The sequence below is a fragment of the Syngnathus typhle genome, linkage group LG11, assembly GCF_033458585.1.
Source record: "Syngnathus typhle isolate RoL2023-S1 ecotype Sweden linkage group LG11, RoL_Styp_1.0, whole genome shotgun sequence".
Taxonomy (NCBI): Eukaryota; Metazoa; Chordata; class Actinopteri; order Syngnathiformes; family Syngnathidae; genus Syngnathus; species Syngnathus typhle.
Genome location: NC_083748.1, coordinates 8,289,809 through 8,313,551, shown reverse-complemented (window position 1 = coordinate 8,313,551; position 23,743 = coordinate 8,289,809). Strand labels below are relative to the sequence as shown.

At 43.7% G+C, this 23,743-nt stretch overlaps 2 protein-coding genes and 1 non-coding gene across 4 annotated transcripts; all 3 read right to left on the bottom strand.

Moving 5' to 3' along the window:
* Positions 1-840: 840 nt before the first annotated feature.
* On the bottom strand, positions 841-5,880 carry LOC133162518 (inositol hexakisphosphate kinase 2-like). Its single transcript, XM_061291734.1, has 5 exons — positions 5,213-5,880; positions 3,952-4,180; positions 3,380-3,564; positions 2,465-2,640; positions 841-2,119 (listed from the first exon to the last, which is right to left on the bottom strand). Exons 1-5 carry the CDS (start codon positions 5,460-5,462, stop codon positions 1,475-1,477), a joined length of 1,485 nt encoding a protein of 494 aa, XP_061147718.1. The 5' UTR covers positions 5,463-5,880; the 3' UTR covers positions 841-1,474.
* Positions 5,881-14,708: 8,828 nt separating this feature from the next.
* On the bottom strand, positions 14,709-14,781 carry trnaf-gaa (transfer RNA phenylalanine (anticodon GAA)). Its single transcript has one exon. It is a non-coding gene; the product is annotated as a tRNA-Phe (tRNA).
* A 717-nt stretch (positions 14,782-15,498) lies between these two features.
* On the bottom strand, positions 15,499-23,644 carry LOC133162694 (G-protein coupled receptor 22-like). Of its 2 annotated transcripts, XM_061292067.1 has the most exons (4): positions 23,455-23,644; positions 19,758-19,883; positions 18,619-18,822; positions 15,499-18,540 (listed from the first exon to the last, which is right to left on the bottom strand). In XM_061292067.1, exons 3-4 carry the CDS (start codon positions 18,696-18,698, stop codon positions 17,220-17,222), a joined length of 1,401 nt encoding a protein of 466 aa, XP_061148051.1. In that variant the 5' UTR covers positions 18,699-18,822; positions 19,758-19,883; positions 23,455-23,644; the 3' UTR covers positions 15,499-17,219. The 2 variants fall into 2 exon arrangements, with proteins under 2 accessions (XP_061148051.1, XP_061148050.1); XM_061292066.1 differs by having other exon boundaries at positions 15,499-18,822.
* Positions 23,645-23,743: the final 99 nt, after the last annotated feature.

The following is a 23,743-nucleotide window of genomic DNA, read 5'->3' as shown; positions in this document are numbered from 1 at the left end:
TGCAGCTCTCAATGTCATGGTGACATTCTGAAAGTGGGTCTTGAAAGTAGCAGTAAAATCACTCTGGAGATTAAAGAGTCTCTCGGCTCGGTTCAAGTCTTCTGCTGGGGTACCGAGATAGCTTTTGGCCTTTATCGTCAGGTTCCATAAGAAAATAAAGCCACCAACACACAAAAGTAAAAAAGTGTGTATCTCATACTGATCGAGGCGATCTGGACTGGCTGGAAGATGCTCACTGCTGTCGTCATTCTCGGTTCGGCAGAACCTCGTGTGATGGATATGACATCATCATCAGACACCCTTTTCTAGAGGGAAAAGGAGGAAAGCACAGTTATAGTATGTTGGAACATACAGTAATTATGAAATACTTCATAGGTCAATTTTTTTTTCACAAGATCACAAAGAAAAACAAAACAAATAACAAAAAAAGCAACAAAAAAAAAACAAGATCACAAAGATCTTAGATTTAAGAATTACGCAGTAATGGAATTTTATTTTTTTTTTAACACGCATTCTTTTCCAAAACTGCAGCGTACAACGTGTCCCTATAGAGCCGCAAGTTGCAGAGCACTGAGTTAGTAAAGCCTTAGCGAGCTCAAATGCTTTGTATGGGATCGAATGGAGGAGACCTTCATGTCTTCTTGTATTATGTTGCAGTCTTGTCATATTTTCCATTTGTGGTGATATAAATGAATCTAAGCTCATGCGCTCTCGCTTTCTTACCTCATACATACGCGTAGCTATCAACGCTGCATTCTCGACCCTGACTCATATGAAATGCGATAGCAGCACATTTAGATTTGAATATCTTCTGACCGAAAAAGAAAGAACTCACAGGCGTTAGCACAAACGAAAGACTTTAATTCTTACCCAATAGACAAAAAGGAAAGAAAAACCAACATTGAAGTATCCAATTATGCAACATTTAAGTATGCAAACATGTCATGTAATAATATTAATGAATATCATTATTGTAATTACATGGAATGTAGTTCTCTCCCTTTTTACACCTGGAGAGTTTGCTTTACTCAATGGGACTGGTCCAATAAATAAGTCTCTCGCTTCTGTCTCTGACAATTTATGTCCCCCCAGGGAGACTTCTATTCACATACAAATACAGTAGAACGCGCGGTCTTTTAAGTGCATGTACTGTTTGGGTGTGCAAAGTCTATATATGCTCTTTGGAACAACGAAACAATACAAAATACCAATATGTTTTCTAAAACAGCCTTTTTCCTTAGGTCTGTGTAAATTTTCGGTTAATCTGCTAACATTGAACCGAGGCAACCAGACTTTTCTTGGTTGATGAATTTGCTGTGTCACCCAAACATGACTTGGGCAACTTTGCTCTTAGCAGATCTGATCCAGAAGATATTTTATAGTCAGCACCGATTCAAACAGCACAACAAAATGGCAGGGAGTGATTCTGAACACAGCCTTAGTGTCTGACGATTCTCCCAAAAGCGTAGATGGACTAGCTGTGGTTTTCCAGCTCGGAGATGATGGTGATCAGATTCTGAAGGCCAAAAATGTATCCTGTGTCCTGGCCCTCATGGACAACGCTGTCCTCACGGTAATGTCTGCAGGTGGTGTGGGCAAAGTCTATCATCCGCACGTCCACCGCTGGGTTGTGTGGGCCCGAGGGGGACAGACAGGCGCTGCTGCTGCTACTGCTGCTGCTGCTGCTGCTGCTGCTGCTGGAACAACTGCTGCTGTCATCACCACACTCACGGGGGAAATCAAGTGCAGCAGCTATCCCCGCGTCTCCCCCGAGCTCCGTTTCTGCTTCGGCTTCCACCTCCTCATCCTCTTCGTCCTCTTCGCTCTCCTCGTCTTCATCGGAAAGGCCACTCCTGGTGCGTCGGCGTGTGTGCTTGCGGTACGGCGAGCCGTCGTAAATGATGAGCAGGGAGCTGGAGTAGAAACGGTAAGACTCGCAGGCCTCCAGAGCGGCCTGCATGTCCCGAAGCCTGCGCAGCACCGGCGACAGGAGTTCGTGACGTAGGCGGCGGCCGCTGTGAAAGAACTGGACCAGAGCCTCCTTGAAGTCGGACAGGGCGAGGTTACGGCCGTGGTACTTGTTCATGAACATCAGCTGGCCTGTGTCGGACTGATACACCTTGTGGGGATGGAAAAAAATCATGGCCATGTTACAAATTAATATCTACTCGGTAATTAATCATCTCATACAGTCAACATTGTCCAAAAGTCAAACAGGATTGTAGTCCAAGGGCGTGGGAACTTTTGTGCTCAAGGGCCACATTTACTTTTTTTCAAACAGACAGATGGTCTGAGCCATTTGCAAATAAGGATGTTTATTTCTTTGGTGCAGCAAGAATGTTCATGGGTCAACATGGCCTAGTTTTTTAAAAATAATTATTCCCATCACTATTGGAAAATGCCCTAAATGAAATCATGGCTGGCCACTGGTGAGTTTATTGTGTGTGCATGTGAAGGGACGTACCTGCATGCCACAGAGTCGAACACCTATGGAGGCCGACGTGCTCTGCTGGCACTTGCGGATCTGCATGGCCTTCTTCTCCTCGGAGGCGTCATCTCCGTGCTGGCGCGTGCCCATCTTCAGGTCCAACACGCATGGCACCGTGTGCTGCCACGTAAGGTTCTCCAACAGGATGAATTCTGGCGTAATGAGTCAAGGGAGCATCTGGAGGGACTGTGATGTGGATGTCACGCAGACACAAACTTCGGTGGATATTCAAAGGATTAAAAGATGAGGGACTTGTTTTTGTATCTTTTCAGCCAATTAAAAAAAGAATATCACACACACAATCAAGAAGAGACCCTTTAGTGGTCCGTGACGGTATTGCAGGTGGTCCGCAAAATTGGAATTAGGAAATAACATAAATAATAACATTTTTAAAAATAAAATGGGTTCATTATCTAGACTTGATTTATTTTCCAGCTAATTTTGGGAATCATTTACCCCTCCAAATTAAGTCAAATGTAGCTGCGATTCCTAAAATAGACGTCTACACAGATGTCAATAAAGAGCCTGTATAGATCTATCCTCCTTTGGTGCAAAATAAAATAATATTCCACCAAAGCAGTGGTTCCCGAGTTGCATGTTGCTCTCCCATGGACTAAACCAGCTGAAAACCCCTGATCTAGATAAAAGCTTCTCGTGGCACCTGTGACTTTCCGTTGTTGTATCTTGTGTCAGTGACAAGGTCAGATGAAGTCACTAACGGGAGCGCTTCGGTAAGGGGACACCGAGTGACAATGACATTGATAGTTGAATATTGTGCTAGACACTCCGCCCGCCCTATAAACCTTCGCCAGGCCATTGTGTGTGCTATAAAAGACAGGCCGTCACGTGTGAACACGTTTGTGACATTGAATTGTGGCAGCAAAAGGATACTGTATTGATTGCGGTTCTTGGCATTGTCCTTCATCCTCTGTAGGTGCTGTTGGTGACACTTGAGGCTCCAAGGGTTGTGTTTGAGCTGCGGGACAGCGTTAGTGTGGTTACGCTCCAGGCGGTAGTATAGCACCTCGGCCTGCTGCAGCCACTCCAGCTCTACGTCTTCCTGCAGCTTGAGAGCACTGGATGGTGGAGAAAAATAAAAGTCTTTTCATTGTCATGTTTGATCCAGCCCAAAAGGTGACGTTTTGATTCATACAGACAACCAAAAAGTTCTAAGTTAAGTGAGCTTATTCACATGAAATCATTGCATCAGCACCGTAACAGGACACCTTTGCCTTTTCAGCAAACATAACACAGCAAGCAGCTGGCACAACCAGATGAGCCGATAAGTGACAGCAACATCGGGTGTGACAGACTAGTCAGCAGGTGTTAATTGCTTTCAACAAACCAGGAGAAGTGACTCACGAGTGTCACACCACACAGAATTCCCCGCATGGCACACTTTTGAAGTTGGTTAGTTGCATTTGCAGTATCAAATTGAAAAAAGCAGCTCTGGAGATTTTCACCTCTTCTCTCTACGCAAATGGCGGCTTCGTCCCTCTTTGCTCAGGTTTTCGCTCTCGGCGAGCGGAGAGGATGTCGTCACGTTGCCCCGTTTGAGCATCTTGCTCTTGGGCTCGCTGTCGGCCGAGGGGTCTTTGTTTTCCAGGTCGGCCGCCGGGTCGCTGTGGAGGGGGTAGGCGATGAGGCAGAGGTTCCCTTCTTCATCCTCCTCGAAACTCACCGACACCACGCCTGGTACAAGATGGACATGAGTCACTCTGGGCAATGTTACTTGAATACCAATCACTCCAAAGATCCTTCAATGAAAATGAAGAATAAAGGAATTCTAAACAATCCCATTCCCTCAATGACACAAAGTAATCGAGTTGAAGGACAGCGGGAGTGGGAAAGGGTGTGAGAATAAAAATAAGAGGGAAAAAATGCTGACAAAGAAGCCATCAATGCTGACAAAGCAGCAAAACAAATGGGAAAGATAAGCTGGAGTTTTCCCACCCTTTTGAGGTCACGTAATTTTGTTGTTTCTTTGACCACTTTTTTAGAATTGGACGCAAAAAGCAAGTCTGGTCGGTGGAGATATGTTTGTTATGTTTGGTTGATATGTTTGGGCTTTATATACGATCAGGATTTAGCTAGTGATCAGCAAGTTGAAAAATAAAAAAAACAACTGATCACCGATCTGATTAGAAGACGGACCAAACTATTGATTTATTGGAACAACTCTCTGGTATTCTTTCACTTCTATAATGGGGAAAAAAAGGAGAAACTCATATTGACTCGGAGTCAAGCGAATGCTTATGAGAGTAGCAAGTGATAGACACCTTAGAGTTTCTCAATTAAAAAATAATAATAAAAAATTCTGGCATAGCTTCCTAAGGCAAGGCTAACGTGTTCAACCAGTCTTTCAGCACTTTGCAAATGTCTCTCATCAGAAGCTAAATCAGACGTGGTGCGCGTCAGCTAAAATTTTGTTAACATTACAATCTCCAGATGACCTTATGACCCCTCGCCAGCAGTTCGTGGGAAGCATAAAAGCAAGCAGCTCGTATCTGTTTCATGCATAGGCTGCTTGCCAGGAAACAATCAAACACCCCCTAGCCACCTCTGCTCACCTGACTTACCTGTGCAAATACAACTGAACACAAACGGGACACAATATCCTGCTTGCTGTTGCTTGCAGCGCCCCTCTGTGGCAGTATTTATTAAAATCCCATTCGTTTTACAGCATGCCCAACATAACACAAACCAAGAAGTCAAATCGGTTACCTCTATATTGGGGGGTGAAGCGTCTCATCTCTGCGGGCAGGCTCTTGTAGAATTGATGCTCGCGGGGGATGAGGGGCTTGCAGATGGTCTGCTCTCCAAAGCGCAGGACGCATGAATGTCCCCCCACCTGGTGTATGAAGGGCTCAAGTATGACCCCTTTGTTCATGTAGCACTGCTGCTGCTGCATCTTCTGCTTCTGGATCTCTGCATCCTTGCCTTCTTGGGCCTGAGCCTCGACAGCCGGACTCATCCTCCACGGGCCCTGGCCACACTTCGACGGGCATTAGCCTCCTCACGCACTCACGCACAATGCGGTGGAGGGCGGCGATGTGCACTGCGGATGTGCACAGAAGAAGCGTAGTCCTTTGACTGATTATTGTGTAAGATCAGAACTGTTATTGTCTCCTGAGGTCGTCGCCGTGCAAATGACCCGCTTCTCCTGAGCAGCCGAGCACAATGCTCATCCAAATAAAGGAACTGGAGCAGAAAGAGATGAAGCTGCTTAGATTTCATGGACCATAATCCCCCTTCACCTGCTTTTCTGCCAAAGCATGTAGATTAAAAAAAAAAGAGCGATTATTGAGCTGATAAGATCCCGTTGGTGACTCCAAGGAAGACTCTCAGGATCTGTGACAGCAGAGAGGCTGAGCTCACGACTTGAAAAGCTCTTACCAGACGGACACAAGTCCCACCCCTTGAGGAGAATCGCACCAATCAGGAGAGTCCAAAGCAAGTGGTTGGGTGGCAACCTCAGGAGGAGAGGGAGCAAGAGGGGGAAGGGAGCGTGAGGGAAAATAACAACAAGGGCGGGGGCGGGGCCAAGATCAGCTGCGTGACAGAGGGTTTGAACAGCCTGACAGATGACAGGCAACATTTTTTAAGACAAAGCAAAGAGCAGAGAATGTAAAAAATAAGGCTGCGTGTGCAGTGCAACAGTGCAAAAGAGCACTCGCAAGGAGCTGTTGTAAACCGCAACTCACGCCCTGGCGCTCACACAGACTCTCAGTTGTGTTTAAATGCACGAAATCACCCACATTCATACTACAGAAACTGATGAAGTGACTAATTAAGAACTAGAAATGTGGTGAGACGTGTCGTGTGTGTCAGGAGACGGCTGCCGAGATCTTGTGCTGTGACCACAGTGGAAATTTAAATCCTACCTCGTCTTATTAGCTGGCACAATCACGCTGGATTAAACAAGACTGCTGTTTTCATTCAAAAGCATCCTTGTCCAAAACCGATAAAGACAGTATAGACATATTGAAGTATCGCTATGGAATGTTTGACGGTTGTTTATGAGTACCAAGAAGTCCTTAGGCTTTTCCTGGTGCGTGTTCATGTATGCGTACTGTACATTAAAGCTGGCCCGGTAGAGCAAAGAATAGAGCCAGAAAGATGGGCACTAATCCCTCTAATCCGGCCTGGTGGAACACGAAGAAAAAAATAGCCCATGACAAACAAGTGCAAAATAGCCTGGAAGTCACACTTGAGCAACTGAAAAAGCTTTTTAATTGTGGACAAAGATGGGACAGCCATTATGACTCCTAGTCTTGCTTTCACATATACTGTAAATCTGGCCTGCCACAAAATACCTTTCATCAGAGAGCTCACGGATATTGACCTTGTCACAAAGAACACCATACTTGCGCTGTCAGTCAGGAAACAGAAACATCATTTGTCAACATGTCAAATGGCAGATTTTTGTGACACTTAATATGACAGAGGACATTTCTTGAACCGCCCTCTTCAAGTCATCAACACCCAGCATGCCCATTGGAATTTCCATCTATTGTAGCATAGCACAAAAAGTCCATTAGCAATGTCCAAAAAACCCAAAACATTGTGCAAGGATGTGGCAAGTCCAAGAATAACAAGGAGAAGAAGAAGGGAGGGGCAGCTGATGTAACAGTTCTTAAGCAGCCCGGCAGGCTGTGCACCATGAGGTCCCAGGTCCGAATAAGAAGCAGAGAAGGGTAGAAATGGAACATAGTGTGGTACGAATCGATATACTTGTATCATCTAAACAGAACCAGTGCAGCTGTGAGTGGGACAGAGTGAAAGCGCATTTGACTGACATGAAAGTGGGTTGATGTATTATTGAATCAAGGCCGCGGTAGCTCCAGGGCTTTACAGCACATCCGGGTGTCCCAGAAATTAAAATGGCACACCTGTGAGGACGCAGCAACATTTGTGTTGTCGGACCCCAAAAGGGATTAAAACGGTTTAGGATCATGCGAGAAGCAATCTGTCGGATTTAGTCTGGAGATTTACCTGGAATCATTTTTGCACTGGCCAGGTGGAAGCATGCAAAGCTCCACTGAATTGCACAGTATGTAGTATGTAGGATCCCATCCAGACAAAACAGGAATGGATTCAAAAGACCCCAAACACGAGCCAGTTTCTCTGGCACAGGACACATACGTAGTGGAAAAGGTTTTACCTGCATAGTGATCTGATGGGTCATTGAGCAGACTGATCCTCTCATCTCACATGAGCTAAATCCAATAGGCAAATCCTTCTGGGTCACCAAACATATACACTATAAGTGCACACTAAATATACGACGCGCTATTGTCATTTCGTATAGATGGGTATCTATTAATACTCAAAGACACGAGACAAATTAACAAAGGTGGCTGACACCAATATAGCAGATGTGGAGGGCACGTTTGTGAATGTTTGTTGACAGAACCTTGGCTCGCAAAGGGGATCTTGACATTATGTTTGATATTTGTAAAAATGCCTCTACTCACATGAAACTACAAACTTGCCAGGATGACTGTAACGGCATACTTATTGTGGAGGAGGGCATTAAATATAATAATATAATATACATAATTAAAAACGTATGTAGTAGTATTTATTCATTGACACATTTATTTAATTTATCATTTTAAAGATTTTCTGATTTTATTTTTACTTTTTATATTATTTCATAGATATTTTTGCAATTTATTTTCAATGATATGTTTTAAATTAGTTTTTATTTTCACTTATATGTCATTTTTATTTGGGTAATTTTCATCTTGCAATGCAGAAGGAAATGAGGAGGCGGTCCTAACTGTGCCCTGGGTTAGCATTCTGCCAACGCGGTGACAGAATAGGTGGACAAAGGAGAAAAAATCTTGAAACACTTCATCCTACATTTCATCGGGCATTATCAGCCATCCACAGCCACATGTGACATGGCTGGAAGAAGAATGAGAGTGGCCTGTATATCTCAGCACACTGGCAACATCCCTCGAACCAGATATAAACACATGCATCTCTCTCACCACCACAAATGACATTCCTTACACACCTTATCGCGCACTATTAAAAGCTAACACTGGCCTAAGCACAATGGAATGCCCCTCGGTTGTTACTCTGCACACCACCGTGCAAAGCCAAACTGAATTTGCATGCAACTCAGTCTTACCCAATAAGGAGAACTCACAGCAGGCATCACACTCCACTTAAAGTATCCATTATAGATTATGTTTCAAAAATAGACAAGCGATTTTGTATCACAATGTAATATGACCCTGAAAGTTAAACAGGTTAACCCAAAAGGAGCGTGAAACCAAAACTGATGGAAATGCGAAGCCGTGAAGCAGAAAGCTGATATCATCATGCCGCCAATGCAATAATTGCGATGAGAAGACAGCTCCAGGACATTCAATATTGTAAAAGAATACTGCATGCAGAAGGGCAAACAGTCTCACGCCCCACCAGCCATGCCAGATGAAAACCAATGCTCGGAACAAGACCCAACACGTGCAGAGCAGTCACATATTAAGATAATTGAAGATTTTCTCAGAAATGTATGCACATATTTTTGCACATAGGAGGGAGCATTTATGAGTGGTAACAGTTCAGACATATTCCGTTGGTCATGTAGACTGCTGCCAAGATACATCCAATAAACGATGCACCCTAACACCTGCCCTATAAATCATGCCCATTCAAAGTGTAAACTTGAGAGGCTCCTGGCAAAATGTATTGTAAAGCTCATTTTCATGTAGGCCCTCCTTGAGGGGGATTTATGAAGTTACAATGTAGCATAATAGGAAAGGTTGGCGAGGCCTGTGAGGAAAGTGTAGCTGTCCGTTTCTGTGCCGCAGACCACGTGAGGAAGCGCGCACATGTAAAAAAACTGGAAAGAGCATGTTCATAACCCGTCTGAAGGCCATCCCAATAATTCCACAGATTTTTTTTTTTTAAATGAAACATAAAGCAATTTGATCACGCGTTACTCGGAGGAGATGCATTTGCAGTTTTGATATTTGGGATTTGACAAGTGAAATGCTGCCCTTTGGATAGTGGCTGAAAAGTGAAAGTCACGATGTATGCGTCATGTTTTTCTCACTTCATATTAGACCTTGAAGCAACCTGAAGGCACTGGCTGAGGCTTATAGATTCTATTATTAACTTCTATGCCTGCTGACAATATTAGGACTGTATCAGCGAGTCTGTAGAAATAAATAATAGGCACGCTATGTGAGCAAGGCCTTCGGCAAGATGTTCATTCAAGCCAAGAAGGCAAATTTATGAACATAGATGCAAAAATGTGTAAATTTTGCATCAATAGGCATGAACCAGCCAAGGCCATCACGTGGGGAACAACTACTAGGGAATGACAAGGCAACTAATTTAGGGAGACACTAAACCATCTTGCACAAACCTTGTCTACGAGACACACAAATATTCTGGAATCAACACAGAGGCCAAATAAATCACTCTCACGCACAACTGCTAAAAATAGTAATTGTATCAAAACCGTTGGCCTCATTCACCTTCATAAATTTGGCATATTAGGAGCTTTTCACCTGAGGCCAATTAAAGAAAAAAAAAGAAGATGGTAACCAATTACAACTTTCTCCAACTTGTTCTCGCCTGCCTATTAAGCTTGGAATAAAATGTTCTCGAACAAGAATCGCAGCCATAATAGAATATATGAACTACACATGAGCACATGCACACAAATTGGGTCCACGTGATCTCCATAGGAACAAATGAGGCTTTGTGAAGGCAGACAACGAAGAATGACACACATTAGTCTCACAGCATTAAGAACATTACCCTTGAAAAAAATTGAAACACAATTATTTTTATCAACTCACACCAAACGATTGAGCACTTCCTCTCAAACAAAAGGGCTTTTCACGAGCTTAATGAGAGGTAAAATAGAGAGAGGAATGTGCCTATCATACTCTGGCAATGAAACAATCAATTGAAGCCAATCTGCTTCGCTTATCCAGCCTGACAAAAAACACACCTTACTAATCAGTCTGACTGGTTTCTGCAACAAAGGCCAACAACATAAAAAATCTGGATCACCCTGCAGAACCACGATTGCACAATTATTCCATTTGTGATATGCTACCCACTATAAGGACGCTGAAATAAGGAAGCGCTTGATGCATCAACGGGGATCACCCGAGAGTCTGGACCTGGCATAACAAGGAGATGAGCCAGGACAAGCCCAAGTCATCCCTTAACTTCATTAAGCAATGTCTTAAATGAAGGCAGTGCGTCTGCCCTCAGGTCTGCATTACGATGACGATTCCACAAGAGGGGGAGGGACGATAGAGATTTACTAGATTGATAAAAAGACATCAACTCTTTAAGTTACGATGGTCAAGTCAATACTTTCAAATGAAGAAGCTTAAAACTTGACTTGGAAGAACTAAGCAGCAGACGGGATCATCTCATACAGTCTCTGGATTATAACTGGTCACACTTTCCATGACTGAGACACGGTGACTCATTTGTGAGTCCCGCCAATCATGGTGAGATGAGTGAAGGACAGCCCGCGTCAGTCACTTGCACAAGGCCGAAGTCCAAGCGGCTCAGAGCTTTCGTTCTGGTCTCATACTTGGTCACAAATGGTGTTACAGTCTTTCGTGGAATAAGCGGTATAGAAAAGGGATGGACTTGACATGTTTACGTCCACGCAAATGTGAACGCAACTTAAAACGGGAAGTGTCGGCGAAATATCCCCCGCCATGATTGATCTCCAGTTCATCGAGAGAAGACGTTTGGTCATCATCCAAGCATCCGCCTGCCGTCAGTGTCCAGTAACAGTCAATCCCAGTGTGAAGGAGTGCTCCTTGCATTCTGTCTTATGTAACAGCCACACACCTGCCCTCTCGAGTAGACCACGGCTAGTCTGACGGGCAGCTGTGAAGATCTCTTTCCATTCGGAAGGAATGAATATGGGAAATCTTATACGGATACTGATAATGTGCTGAAACTTAAATCATGTCCACCCATGAAAACAAAATAAAGTCCCAAGGGAGTTCAGCGGATATCACTACGACATGAAAAGAACATCCGTGCATGGAAGCAAAAACAAAAATACATGAGCATCAGCTATGATCTAAGTCTTGCTGTACAATATTTCCCTAAGAGGAGAACACATCCAAATACATCCAAATAAAACGAATACAGTGCATCCAAATGAACCATGGAAATGTTCTCTGTGTTTTTCTTCTCAAACTGTGTGCAAAATATTACATCATTTTTCTGAAGCTAATTTGGAAGGACCGAGCATGATACGAACGTTTGCAAATTATCTGGGGGCTAATCAGTTCTGGGAGTAGCACGCCTCTCGCCCAAAGTCAGCTGGGATAGCTCCAGCTCACGAGATGTTACGTTACGTTATGTTAAATAACAAAGCCAATCAGAAGTCTGAGTTTCTATATTTTAGGCTTGGGGTGATCTGGAACATTGTTACATAAAAGACCAGTTCCAGTGTGCATCTGCAGAGAAAGACAATCAGGCCTGCTCCAGACTGATATCACCTAACAAAGTGCTTTGGAGGGATAGCCAACCCTGCCAGATGGATTTACAGCTTGTGTACATTGGAGAGGGAAACACTTTCATATTAGAAGGGAAGCTTTACTTTCTGGATCCTCTCCAGAAGATGACTCTTCACAGTGTGTCCCTGATGTACATTTGCATGCAGTCTATTTTGAACTGTCTCATTTATAAAGCAGATGGTGCAAACAGCACTGATGCGCCAACAGCGATGACAGAAATGGAAGTCTGGCAATAGATGAGAAACAACCTGCAATGCAACGACGGTACTTGGAAAGCCCTTTTGCTGACGTGTTGCCATGGTGTATTGAGTAACCCCGATAAGCCTTGACCGCTGACCCATTGATGTCATTGATGGGAGTGTTCTCTTCGTCTAAGAAAATCAGGGCAGCTTCTCATGGCCCATCCGGAGGTCAACCATCCAATCGATTTTGCTGCTCTGTACTTGTTACTTGTACTTGTGACATATGCAATGACAATAAAATTTGATATCAAGCCAAGAAATAAAATCTCATTAATTTTGACTAATGTCAACCATATCTGCTTTGCGATAAATTGATATTTTTTATTTCTGTGTCATTTCCACATGAATTTCAAAAAAGAGGATTTTTGTTTTTTATTATTAACTTTGTTTATTGGAGTAGAAGAAAATTCTAATCAAAAGAATTGTTTCCATTTCTGATGTGGAAAGATATTGATGACATCCTGAGCTCAGCACACATGCATTTGCAACGCATTCTGAGAAAAACGCCACCTCCCCATTCTTGGAGTTAGCTCAAGAATTGGTGGGAGGGTTCATTACTTTCTCCTCAGTCTGGCAGGACAACGTCCCTCTTTTGTCTCAAAGGACACAAGTCGCACACACTTGGGCTCTATGCATAATGGAGTGTTATGTCACAAAACGGTGCACAAGGGCGTCTTCGTTAAAAAAACAGTTTAGTAATTATTTTCTCCTTTCTCATGCTGGCCTTTCAGAATCACAACTATGCAAGGCGCGCAAAACAAAATCGCTACTTGACGAAAAGCCTGCCGTGACATCTTTATCAGTGTTGTGCCATCGAGCTTAACTCATCCGTCACTGCCTGTAAAGCTGCTCGTAAAGACGGTGACCCGAGGCATCCCGAGAATTGAACTCCTTCCGAACATGCTTGGCTTTCGAGTGATTACAGCGTGCATGAATCACTCAGTAGAGAATGTCGAAGTCAAGACGTCGTAATCAACAAGTCAATATGAACACATAAAATGGGCACTAAAACTTCGACTCACATGACAGTGTTTAGTTGTTTTCATTAAGCAGTTATTTTGGTGAGTCTCATCTGAAATATTGTGCACTGGACTGAATATGATTTTAAAAGAGTAATGTAATAAACCACTGAAACTAGTTTTAGGCAGTCATAGCTAGATCCATTTTACAGATGGTGTTCAGAAGTTAAGAAGCAGACTGAATATTAGGTCTATGTATCATTGTCAGGCTATAAAGTCCTTTTCTATTCTTTTCTGAATGATCAATATGTCGCAACACTGATTTATCAAGCCACCAAAAATGACACGGCATGGTGCACAGCTAGTCATCATCTAGAAAGGAAAGTTTGTTCAATGACAATGTCAGGCTTCCTTTGAGGCCACCAGGAAACCAAATTACAGCAATGGAAAAATGCAGCGGCTGTCACAATGAGAGGAGCGAGACCTTACATAACCCTGCACACAGGATATTACCTTGCTCCAAATTACATAGCAACACATTAAAGGGCGGAACGACCATCAATAAAAGTATGCAAATACTTTTCAATCCGTGACCCATTTCCCTTTAACACAATTTGACTGACTTTGTTAAATGAAGTCATTACATTTCAATAAAAGTTACTTCCAAAGCCTGACGTAACACATCTGGCTTGAAACACTCATACCACCCAACGAGACTAAAATACGTGAAAACACGCACAAATAATACCTTTTTATTCTTCTGTCAATCTGTCCACAATGTGAGTTCTCTGACTGCTTTCTGCTTGTTGGTTATCAATGGGCTGTTGATTGGTACATCAGCACACAGCCAAGTGGCCATTCAGCCCAATTTCAATGGGAGTGACGCAAATCCTCCGTGTTGTTTAGAAAAAAAGTTGCTTGTGGCCTGGGCCTGCTGTTGGACTGAACCAGAAAGTTGCAAAGTGAGCCTGGGGATGTTAATTAGATTTCAATTTTATCACGCAAACAGCAACTGCAAGAAAGATTTTGAACAACATTGCTATGGAAATGGAATATTAATATGCACATTTGCTTGTGGAAGCAGCACCTACACAACAGACATTACATGTCCTGTTGCAAATATGAAAAAACAGGCTTAACTCCCTCACGTGCAAGGTTGTGCTTTAGTATTCAGATCAGTTTATGATTGATATTATTATTATAGGACATTAATTTATATTTATGCACAACTATGTAATCTACTTGTTTATGGCCAGCCCTCATTTGTATGTCATGGAATTATAATAAATGTAATATTGTACATACACAGTATGTTAGAGTAAATTGAAGATAATTATTGAACAATACTGCCATCTACAGGGCAAAAAGAGTGTGCCACGTTATTGTCATTTATTAATTTGGCCACCACGTGAGAAAGAGTTGAATAGTGTATTTGTAAAGAAGTCACAAATGTAGTAATGTAATATTCTTGGTACAAAAGGATGTCACACTTTGCCGAAACCCGGGATCGAACCAGGGACCTTTAGATCTTCAGTCTAACGCTCTCCCAACTGAGCTATTTCGGCGCACGGTCTCATCTTGTCCAACAGAGGTCAGTGTCAGGAAGGTGGATTTTCAAAATCAATTCCTTGTCTAGAATAATCTACACCAGGGGTAAAGACGACTTTAAAAGTTAAGACAATTTGCAATTTCAGTAATGACACAAATTTGCACAATTTGTCTTTGCGGGACAAAGAAAATGATGGCCGTATTTGGCCCCCGGGCCTTGAGTGCATATTTGACACTAAGGTCTTGCACATCATAAAAATGTGATTTTCTAACATATTCAAGTTGTTTTTCCACATAGTGCAATTAACAGCAATGGTTATGTGAAAGGAAACAAAGAAGGGACAATAAAAACTAAGTCCAACTCATTGTCGATTACTCTATGATCAATGCAAAATTCGATAACTTACATGTTAGGAAAGAGACTCTGCACAGTTTGCTTCTTCCAGCCTGGTATATTAAATACCATTTTTTTCTTTCTGTCAACAGGCTCACTCTTGCTCAGGCAACCGTGGTCCCACGAGAGCCTTGACCTGCCCGTGTTGCATGTCTCTCTGCTGCAACACACCTGATTTGAGCTGATCATTTGAAACTAGGTGTGGTGCAGCAGGGAGACCTGCAACACAGGCAGGTAAAGGGTCTCATTGGACTGGGGTGCCTGCTCAAGTTAGTACCATACAAATTTCAACACTACACTGTATCATGTTGGTAATTGAGTAAATAAACATGAGCAAAGACCAGCTGGTCATTTATTTATAGCCTTGATTCAGATTAAAATAAGAGTACATTCATATTAGCACATCATTAAAAAAAAAAGGAAAAACACATTGGAACAGTATCAACATACATCTTTCTGTTCTTGTTTACATTCAGCAGCGCTTTAATAGCGTGTGAGACATCCCATGGCCTCTGCGATGAGCTTGAGTGTGTGCGTGAGAGTGGTGAACACACAAGCACGCTTAACACACAAGCACGCTTAACAAAAGTCAAGAGCCAACACAGGTCCTATGTAACCACTTCATCTACGATGACACTTTTAGTTGTGCTTGCGCCGAGCCATGGGACCAGATAGATGTCTGGGTTGCATCTGACATGAGCCGGCTGCAACCCAAAGAAAATCTACAATACGTCTGCATAAGATCACATGTTAACATTGCCATTCTCCACTTTGTATATACAGCGTGTACATTTGTGTTCTTTTTCAGGAAGAGTTTTTGTCATCTGTGATTACATTCTTGGATGATGCAAGACAAAATGCGTTTAGGTTTCTTTTGTGCTCATATAAAATCTCTTTTGTTTCAATTTCTAAATATATTCAATCAAAGGTATTATGATACATCTCTTTAAAATGATTTTTTTCTCTCACACACACTATCTTCTTAAATGTCAGCATCAAAATACAATTTATAAATACAAAATTATTAACGTTACACTTTAATAATAACACTGTCATCTGACCGTACAGTAACAACTTCATATTAGGTCAACACATTTTTCTATTTCACAGTTGCTCGTAATGATCCTCTGACCTACCCCCTCCCTCCCTCCTACACTCTGACATAATTCAACCTCATCGCCATATTTAATGCGGTACACACTGTGCGCTCAGTGAGCTTGTAAATATACAACCGGGGTTCAGCTGTGTTTGTGACAAACGGCACGTCAGAACACATAATTAAAGTTGAGGTCATATCAAACAAAACTTTAAATATTTCTACAAACATTAGCGAGCATTCTTTTAAAGCTGTCTTTGAGCTTCCCAGTGGGTGGCAAATGTGATCATCTGACGGCTGAGCGTATTTTTCGGGAGCACTTACATAAGTGCTTTCGTGAGAAGCTTCATCATTCAAGTCCAGATGTAAACAGCATCTATCAGATTAAAATACAGAATTCCCCAGCTATATAGGTCATGGTTGCTGTTGCTATTCAAGCAATCGTTGATTATTGGTTTGAACAGAATGTGTGATTTTAGACTTGTGAGATCGACTGGAAGGCTCATTAAGAGCAAGGCGAAGAACGCTTTAGCCAACGGATGGTAAATACCGTACCACGTATTGCTATTCCAATATTCATTGCTCCCATAGAGCAGAGAACATTAAGACCAGGCGCTAAGGAAGTGAGGTTTAGTGCCTTTAAAGCATGTGGGGGCAGTAAAACTACAAATAAATATTTTTTTAGTCACAGATTTCGAGTGGTACCGCAACATGTCCCCCGCGATAAACAGAGGTTCCCTGTATGACAGAATATTCATTTGAAAGTTTGCCGCTTTGTGATTTTGTTCAGCTGCAGCGCACGGAGACGACGACATCGTGCCCGAGGTGACTGCTCTCTCGGTTTGCTGCTTGTTCAAAAGCGCATCCCATACGTGCACGTCTGTTCGTCACCAGCTAGCTTCACGCTTGAGTGAGAGAGAGAGCGGAGTTTAATGATCAGCAACCTTGCAATGTGTGCATGTGCTTCACACGGCCTCCGCCAGGCAGCGGTCCGAACCTTCGCTGGCTTCCAGCCGCATCTGCCGGCCGTTTTTTCTGTTTTCCACCCAAGAGTTGTGGATAACAGTGGCACCTGGTGAAGGGTCCACCTGAAGCAAGGACACCACTCTCTTCTTCACCTTGGCTCGAAGAGCACGTCGGAGCTTCTGCCGCGTGAAGGCGTAAAGCAGAGGGTGCGACACTGTGGTGCCGTAGGCCAAAGCCAAGAACCACATGCGTACGCTGACCAGAGGGTCACTGGGACCGAGGACCAGGATTAGCATGTTGACCACAGACAGAGGAGCCCAGCAAGCGAGGAAGGTAGAGATGATGATGAGGGACATCCTGAAAACGCGGCGCTGCCGCTCTCGCCGATCTCGATGTCGCCGCACCGCGCGTCGTAGGGTGATGATAGCCGACACGGAGGCCTGGACCCCCATCGTGGTCGGCACATGGGAGATGGGGCCCGCGTCGGACGTGACCAGAGGGGCAGAAGACGACAGGGGGTGGGAGGAGGCTGCTGTGTGAGTGGCTGATGAAAAAGGGATGAGAGGCGGGTGGCTGAGTTGCTTCGTGGCATCTGCGGTGCATTGTTCCCCTTCTGGCCTGCCGCTACTAATCATTCTGAGCTTGGTGTTTTTTTTAGGAGATTTTTTGTGGAAGCCCGTGCAGGAGGGGCCGATGAGCCTCTGGGTTTTCTTCATGTGCGTGCCGATTCTGAAATTTAAAGCCCTCAGGATTCGGGAGTAGGTGAACAGCATTGCTGTGACAGTGGTAAAGAAGATGGGAACCTGCAGAATTAGGTGGTAATACGTCCCCGGGCCCAAGTGGTGGCCCTGCCCACCGATGCACAACAGGGTCCGGTTACGCCACGCTGGTACCATTGTGGCCCCGATGTCGCCGGAGGACACAGACAAAGGCGGCTCCTCGCCACCTGACAGTTGATCCTCCAGGAGCGGGATGAAAAACACAGCCACAGACGTGAGCCACACGGCCGCCAGGATTAGCCCCGCCTTGCGTGTGGTCAGCAGCCTGTTGGCCGGACGCACCGAGATGTCGTATCGGTCCAAGCTGATGACCAGGATGTTGACGGCCGTGGCGACGCTGGCGAAGGTGACGCAGGCTTCGTGAAAGCAGCACAGCACGGCCAGGTTGGGCCCCGGGGGCAGCAGTACCACCACCAGCGTGAGAGGCAAGCACAGCACGCACACCGCCACATCCAGCACGTGCAGGCTCACCGTCACCATGTTGCTGACCGAGTCCACTAAATTAGACTGGGAGCAGTACAGCACCAGCACTGTCAGGTTGCTGCTGAAACCCAACAACAGCTCCAGCATGAGCACGGTAGCGAGTGACACCTGGAACCCGAGGGAGTACGGCACGGACCATGATGCTGGGTTGGAGGGCTCATCTCCCTGCTCCTCCCCAAGGCCGACCAAGCTCGAGGTGTAGCTGTCGGCCTCCATGGCCGCCTCTCAGTCCTCAGATATTGAACCTGTCACCCTGTTGATGAAGTCCCATGATACACCAGGCCGGGCTTCCATAGCGAAAGGACGAGCGAGCGAGAGAGAGAGAGATCGAGAGAGAGCGCTGGAGACACACAAGGCGGACACATGAGAAATGAACTGTGCAGGAGTGAATGAAAACACATTATTCTTTTTCAGCATCTCTGACATCAATCGTTTGCGACATGTGCACGTACATCTATCTTTCTATCCATCACTCTATCTAGCCATTCATCCAACTATCCGCTCTCTTCTTGCCGGTACCTCTGATTACCATTTTGGCACAGCTTGAGAGGAGAAGATGTCGCTTTGTGAACGGTAGGGCGCCACGATAAGCCACTACCCTGATGTGTACTGGAGCTCGAGGCAGTGGACAAATTGAATGAAAGTAAGTAATCAGACCCACAGGCAATCAACTGCTCCCTCGGCGGATCAATAAAAACAACAGAGTCGGCAATTTGGCCCAAATTGGTTACATTGCAACTCTAATTATGCAAGACTTTGTCCATTCTAGAAAAATAGCACTTTCATTAATGAAGTGTCTGAAAGAAAACACAATGCTCAAAATATGGATTCAAATCAATGTTGTTGCATTATCAATCTACTCACAGTTGACAGATCGCATCGATCGGATTAGGAAAATGTTTTACTGGGGGGGGGGGGGGGGGATCACTCTTCTGTACTGCAATTATAAGTTAAATGAGATGCTACATGGTACATTCTTTAATGGTTAAAAAAAAAAAGGTTGAAAATAAACAATTACTCAGGCGTGCTTGAAAAAAAAAAAAAAGGGGTGATGTGGAGCTAAAAATAACTCCAATAAACAGCTTGCTCCCTTCGTCTCATGATGTTTAATCACAAACTAAATAAGGGAAGCCGCCGTACAGCACGCAGTGTACTTTCAGTGAGGCTTTTAATGAAGAATAAAATTAACACATGCCATGAGTCACATTTGAGATCATAGAAAAAAAAAAAAAACACTTCTTGTTAGCACTTCTCTGTTTAGAATCGCAAACTTACTGTCAGTTGTTATCTTGCTTGCTGACTGACAGGTGCTCCTTTGTATCCCGCGTAGGTTGACATCACAGCAGTTTCATGGGGCGTTGCTATGACGACCAAGCTGACTGAAGGAGAAAACGGAAAATCCTGGAACCAAAAAAAGACCAAAGTCAATTTGAGTGGAAAAGAGGTCTAATTGATGCAATAGTTGAGGCTAACGTCAAAGGATGTTTGTTATGGCACAGTGACAAATTGCACGACACAGAAGGCATCTCGTATCTTGTTTCGTATTGACGGGAGCGAAGGAGAAAGAGATGCAAAGCCTAACGTATTTGCTCATCACTGATTAGAAAAGAGGCTCTTGATGGTGCCTACGGGAAATCAATAGGACGTTTTAAAGAAAAATCACAGTTCTATTCAGCTTCAACTACTGGGGGGAACATTTTGGAGTCAAGTGACAAAGTAGTTGATGGGGAAGCTGTAAATCAAGAGCGCAGAAAGTGAAACCCAAAACAACTTGCAACTATTAATCTCACTGTTGCTCAGTTACCCTTCAGCAAACTAGTCGGGTTGCCACGGCAGCCGCTCGACGAGGATGTCTACAGAAGCGCAGCGGAGTTTGAGCATATTTCAGACACACTTAGTTTTGAGTCTGGAAAAAAGACGCAGTTTGTCAACAGGAAACTGCAGCGGTATTTTTCTAATGTGGGCCTCAAAGCAAAAAAATTCCATTCCAGCAAAACCGACTGCTTTCTGGTGACGTGTGCTTTGCTCTCCCTGGATACTGTAAAGAGCAGTTGTGGGAGGAAACGGAAGTCCCTAAAGATCAACAGTACACTTATCCTGATTATTTTTAGTAATGTAAGCAAATGATGGACTTCTTGACAGGCCAGCCTTGATAACGCAAGTGAGAAAGCAGAGTGGACGTTCAAACACAAAGTGGTAGCCTAAATGGAAGGAAAAGTTAGGTACAAAAAAAGCAACACGTAAAATAAAAATGCTACTGAAAGAAGAAAGGAGGTGTGAGAGCTGGTAGACAAGGTCTCCTGGGGAACAGAGGTGGCAGCTCCCCCCCCCCCCCACTACAAAATCTTACATCAGTCTTACCCGCAGAGCTTCTGTTTTCCTAGTCTCCAGCAATCCCCGACAGGCCTGCCTGCTTTCCAAAAGATTCATAATTACCAAAGTAGGCTGCAAGTTACAAACTTAGCACTGATAAAACTGTCAGGTGTACGAAGCACAAATCTCACTTGGTACCTCAAATCTATCGAGATCAGCCTTAGCAAAACTTAGCACCAAAAGACCAACACAGGTCGTGACTCATTTGGGAATGTTTTGGATGGTGTCAAGTTTAATAAAACGATCATGTGATCAATAACAGGAAGATCATCAGCAGAACTATGCTGTTGTTGTCCCTAATTAACCAAGGATAATGACATTGGAGGACAGTGAGCCGTAAAAAAGTCTTGGCCCTCTTCTCAAATGATTCTTTTTATGTTCCTCAGTGTTTAAAATCAAATATATAAGACAACACAATTCCTCATAATATGCAGTTTTTAAATGAGGAAAGCTCATCACCGGGGACAAAACAATGCACGCAAATAGAAACGGCAACAATCAGGAGACTGTGAGGGGGCGGTGAAGAACAAGAAAGAAGGGCTGCGGCAGATACAAGAACACATAACATGTACTCTCTTGCTCGGTACTCTTGTACGTATGTGCACGTGTGTGTGGTTGGAAATGGGCTCCCCATTGAGACATCAAGCTGTTATTAAAGCGCTCTCTCTCCAGTCAGCACACCACGATGGAGACAATCGTCATGTCAGAGCATAACATTTGCTCGCCACTGCTTGGAGTCAAGCAGCGTGTGAAAGGCACAGACACAAACACACATACACACACACACGGAAGACAGCTCGCCGGAGCCCCCACTGAGAGCAATCGTAGGTATACGTCCAATAGAGTGAGTGTCATGGTCTCATCCAATGCAGCTCTGAAGTATATTAGGGGCCTGCAGAGGTTAAGGGTAGTGAATGAAAATGGAAAACAAATACGTACGTAATCCCCCACTGAGGGTGACTCTCAGCTGGACGTCTGCTTTTAAGTCGCTGACTCTTTCGTACAGAAACCCTCATGTGGAGGGGGAGCGCCATGACTTTCAATTGACTTTAAGCGTGCGAGTAATCTTGAAGATTATTTGAAACCAGAAAACAATGAAAGAACTTAACGATTCTTAAACACAAAAATGAAACGAGTTTTATTTATTTGCTTATTTACCTATTTATTTATTATTATATTTAGGTATTTGTTTATTTACCAATTTTTTTTTATTTAATATGTAACAGATGGCAATTCTATTTGCTATTCACAGGCCCGAGAATCCATGCAAATACATTCTCCCTGGAAAAGATACCCAGTCTCATCTCCTGAGGATGAGACGGGGTACGCACACCATTGCATGTCCTTTGATTAATCTCTATTAGAAACTTCATGTTCTAATCTAAGCCATCCAACTGGAATAATTAATATTACAATTCACTAATATCCAAATAATATTTATTGCTGTCTCACACACACTAACACCTCCATGGGTCATCTTAGACAATTTAATGAGACCCGATACAAGATGTCTGTTTTTATGAATGACGCTTAGTTTTGATTGATACGCTAGAGAGTTCTCATCATTATTGCGTTATTGTTTTCATGTCACATTTCGCGTGCAAGTGGAAGACACCAGCATGAAACATGGAGAAAAACAGACAGGAGGATGTAAGGCAGGGAAGAGCTCATTTTTGCTCTCTTGAATCACATCTCCTTTAATGGTGACTCGAGGAGATAAAAGGACAACGAGCATTCATTGCAGCCATTGAACATTTTACAGATCCATTATTCAGGTAGAATTTCCAGTAGTAGAAAGGTGCAGTTTTGAACAAATCACGCTCGGCACTGGGGGCCTTTGTGTTGTCCTGCTACCTGAATTATTTATTTCAGAGCTGAAATAGCTATCACAGAGCAGATGCATACTTTGTCAACTATAGTGGACTTTCATTTTATTAGAAACACAGTCCATGAGAATAAAATAGGGATAAACTTCTAAATTGAGCCTTTGCATGAAAATATAAACTGTACATGCATGTACAATCTCATAACTCCATTTTGCCCCAAAATATATTACTTGAGTGCGCAAAATGACTTTCATAGAAAAATATTCACCATTTTCTGTGTTCTAGCTGACCGCCACTAGGAGTCAGGGACCTAAGAGCCACACTAACACGCACACATAAGATAAACACACAGCGTGTCAAGTGTATTAGTTTTTTTTCCCTTTCTCTCTGCTGTATGGAGCATTCTCTTGGGAGCGTGGGAGAAATCCACAAGCCCGAAGCCCATGACTGTGCCAAGACCCACGTACTCCCACATACAAAGCGCCCCCAGACTGGAAATAAATTTAGGCTGCCAGCAAATCAATATTTTGCATTGTGAACAGCGAGCAGCGTGCAATGCTGTGCGCGACGGACCGTGCAAAAAGCAGGAAAAAAAACATTCAAATGTAATCTTTACGGCACAGCAAAATTCATACTTGTACTCATATCTAAGTTCAAATCATGATTCAAAAGTTACAAATCTTTCCCAGCTGTGCCACCTGCATGTTTGTTGCAAAAAACTGTTTTAAGTACAACAGTACACATGGTGAGGAGACTTAAGGTGCACTCCTTACCTTGAAGCGGCGTGCTCAGCTGCTCTCCATGTCCGCAAGCCAAGTGGGGATGGATGGGAAGTCACTTGTCCGTCCGAGCGCATGGTGAGCAACAGCCAGTGAGATCCTTACGCAGCTCAAAAGGAAGGACGCGTGCACCGCCAGAAGGATTCAGTCTCCCTGATGGATGCACTTTGCACAGAGTAATGACACGGAGTAGGAAGGGGGCGGGGCCTGTATGGACTATCATCATCATCATCAATCAGTGCAGCGCACTGCAAGCATCAATTTTTCGTTTAAACTTCATGGT

Coding starts and splice junctions, on each gene's coding strand:
- LOC133162518 (XM_061291734.1), bottom strand. CDS start 5,462: ATGAGTCCGGCTGTCGAGGCTCAGGCCCAAGAAGGCAAGGATGCAGAG. Junction 4,181..5,212: donor CTTCACCCCCCAATATAGAG/GTAACCGATTTG, acceptor ATCTTGTACCAG/GCGTGGTGTCGGTGAGTTTC. Junction 3,565..3,951: donor CATTTGCGTAGAGAGAAGAG/GTGAAAATCTCC, acceptor TCCACCATCCAG/TGCTCTCAAGCTGCAGGAAG.
- LOC133162694 (XM_061292066.1), bottom strand. CDS start 18,698: ATGGAGGCCGACAGCTACACCTCGAGCTTGGTCGGCCTTGGGGAGGAG.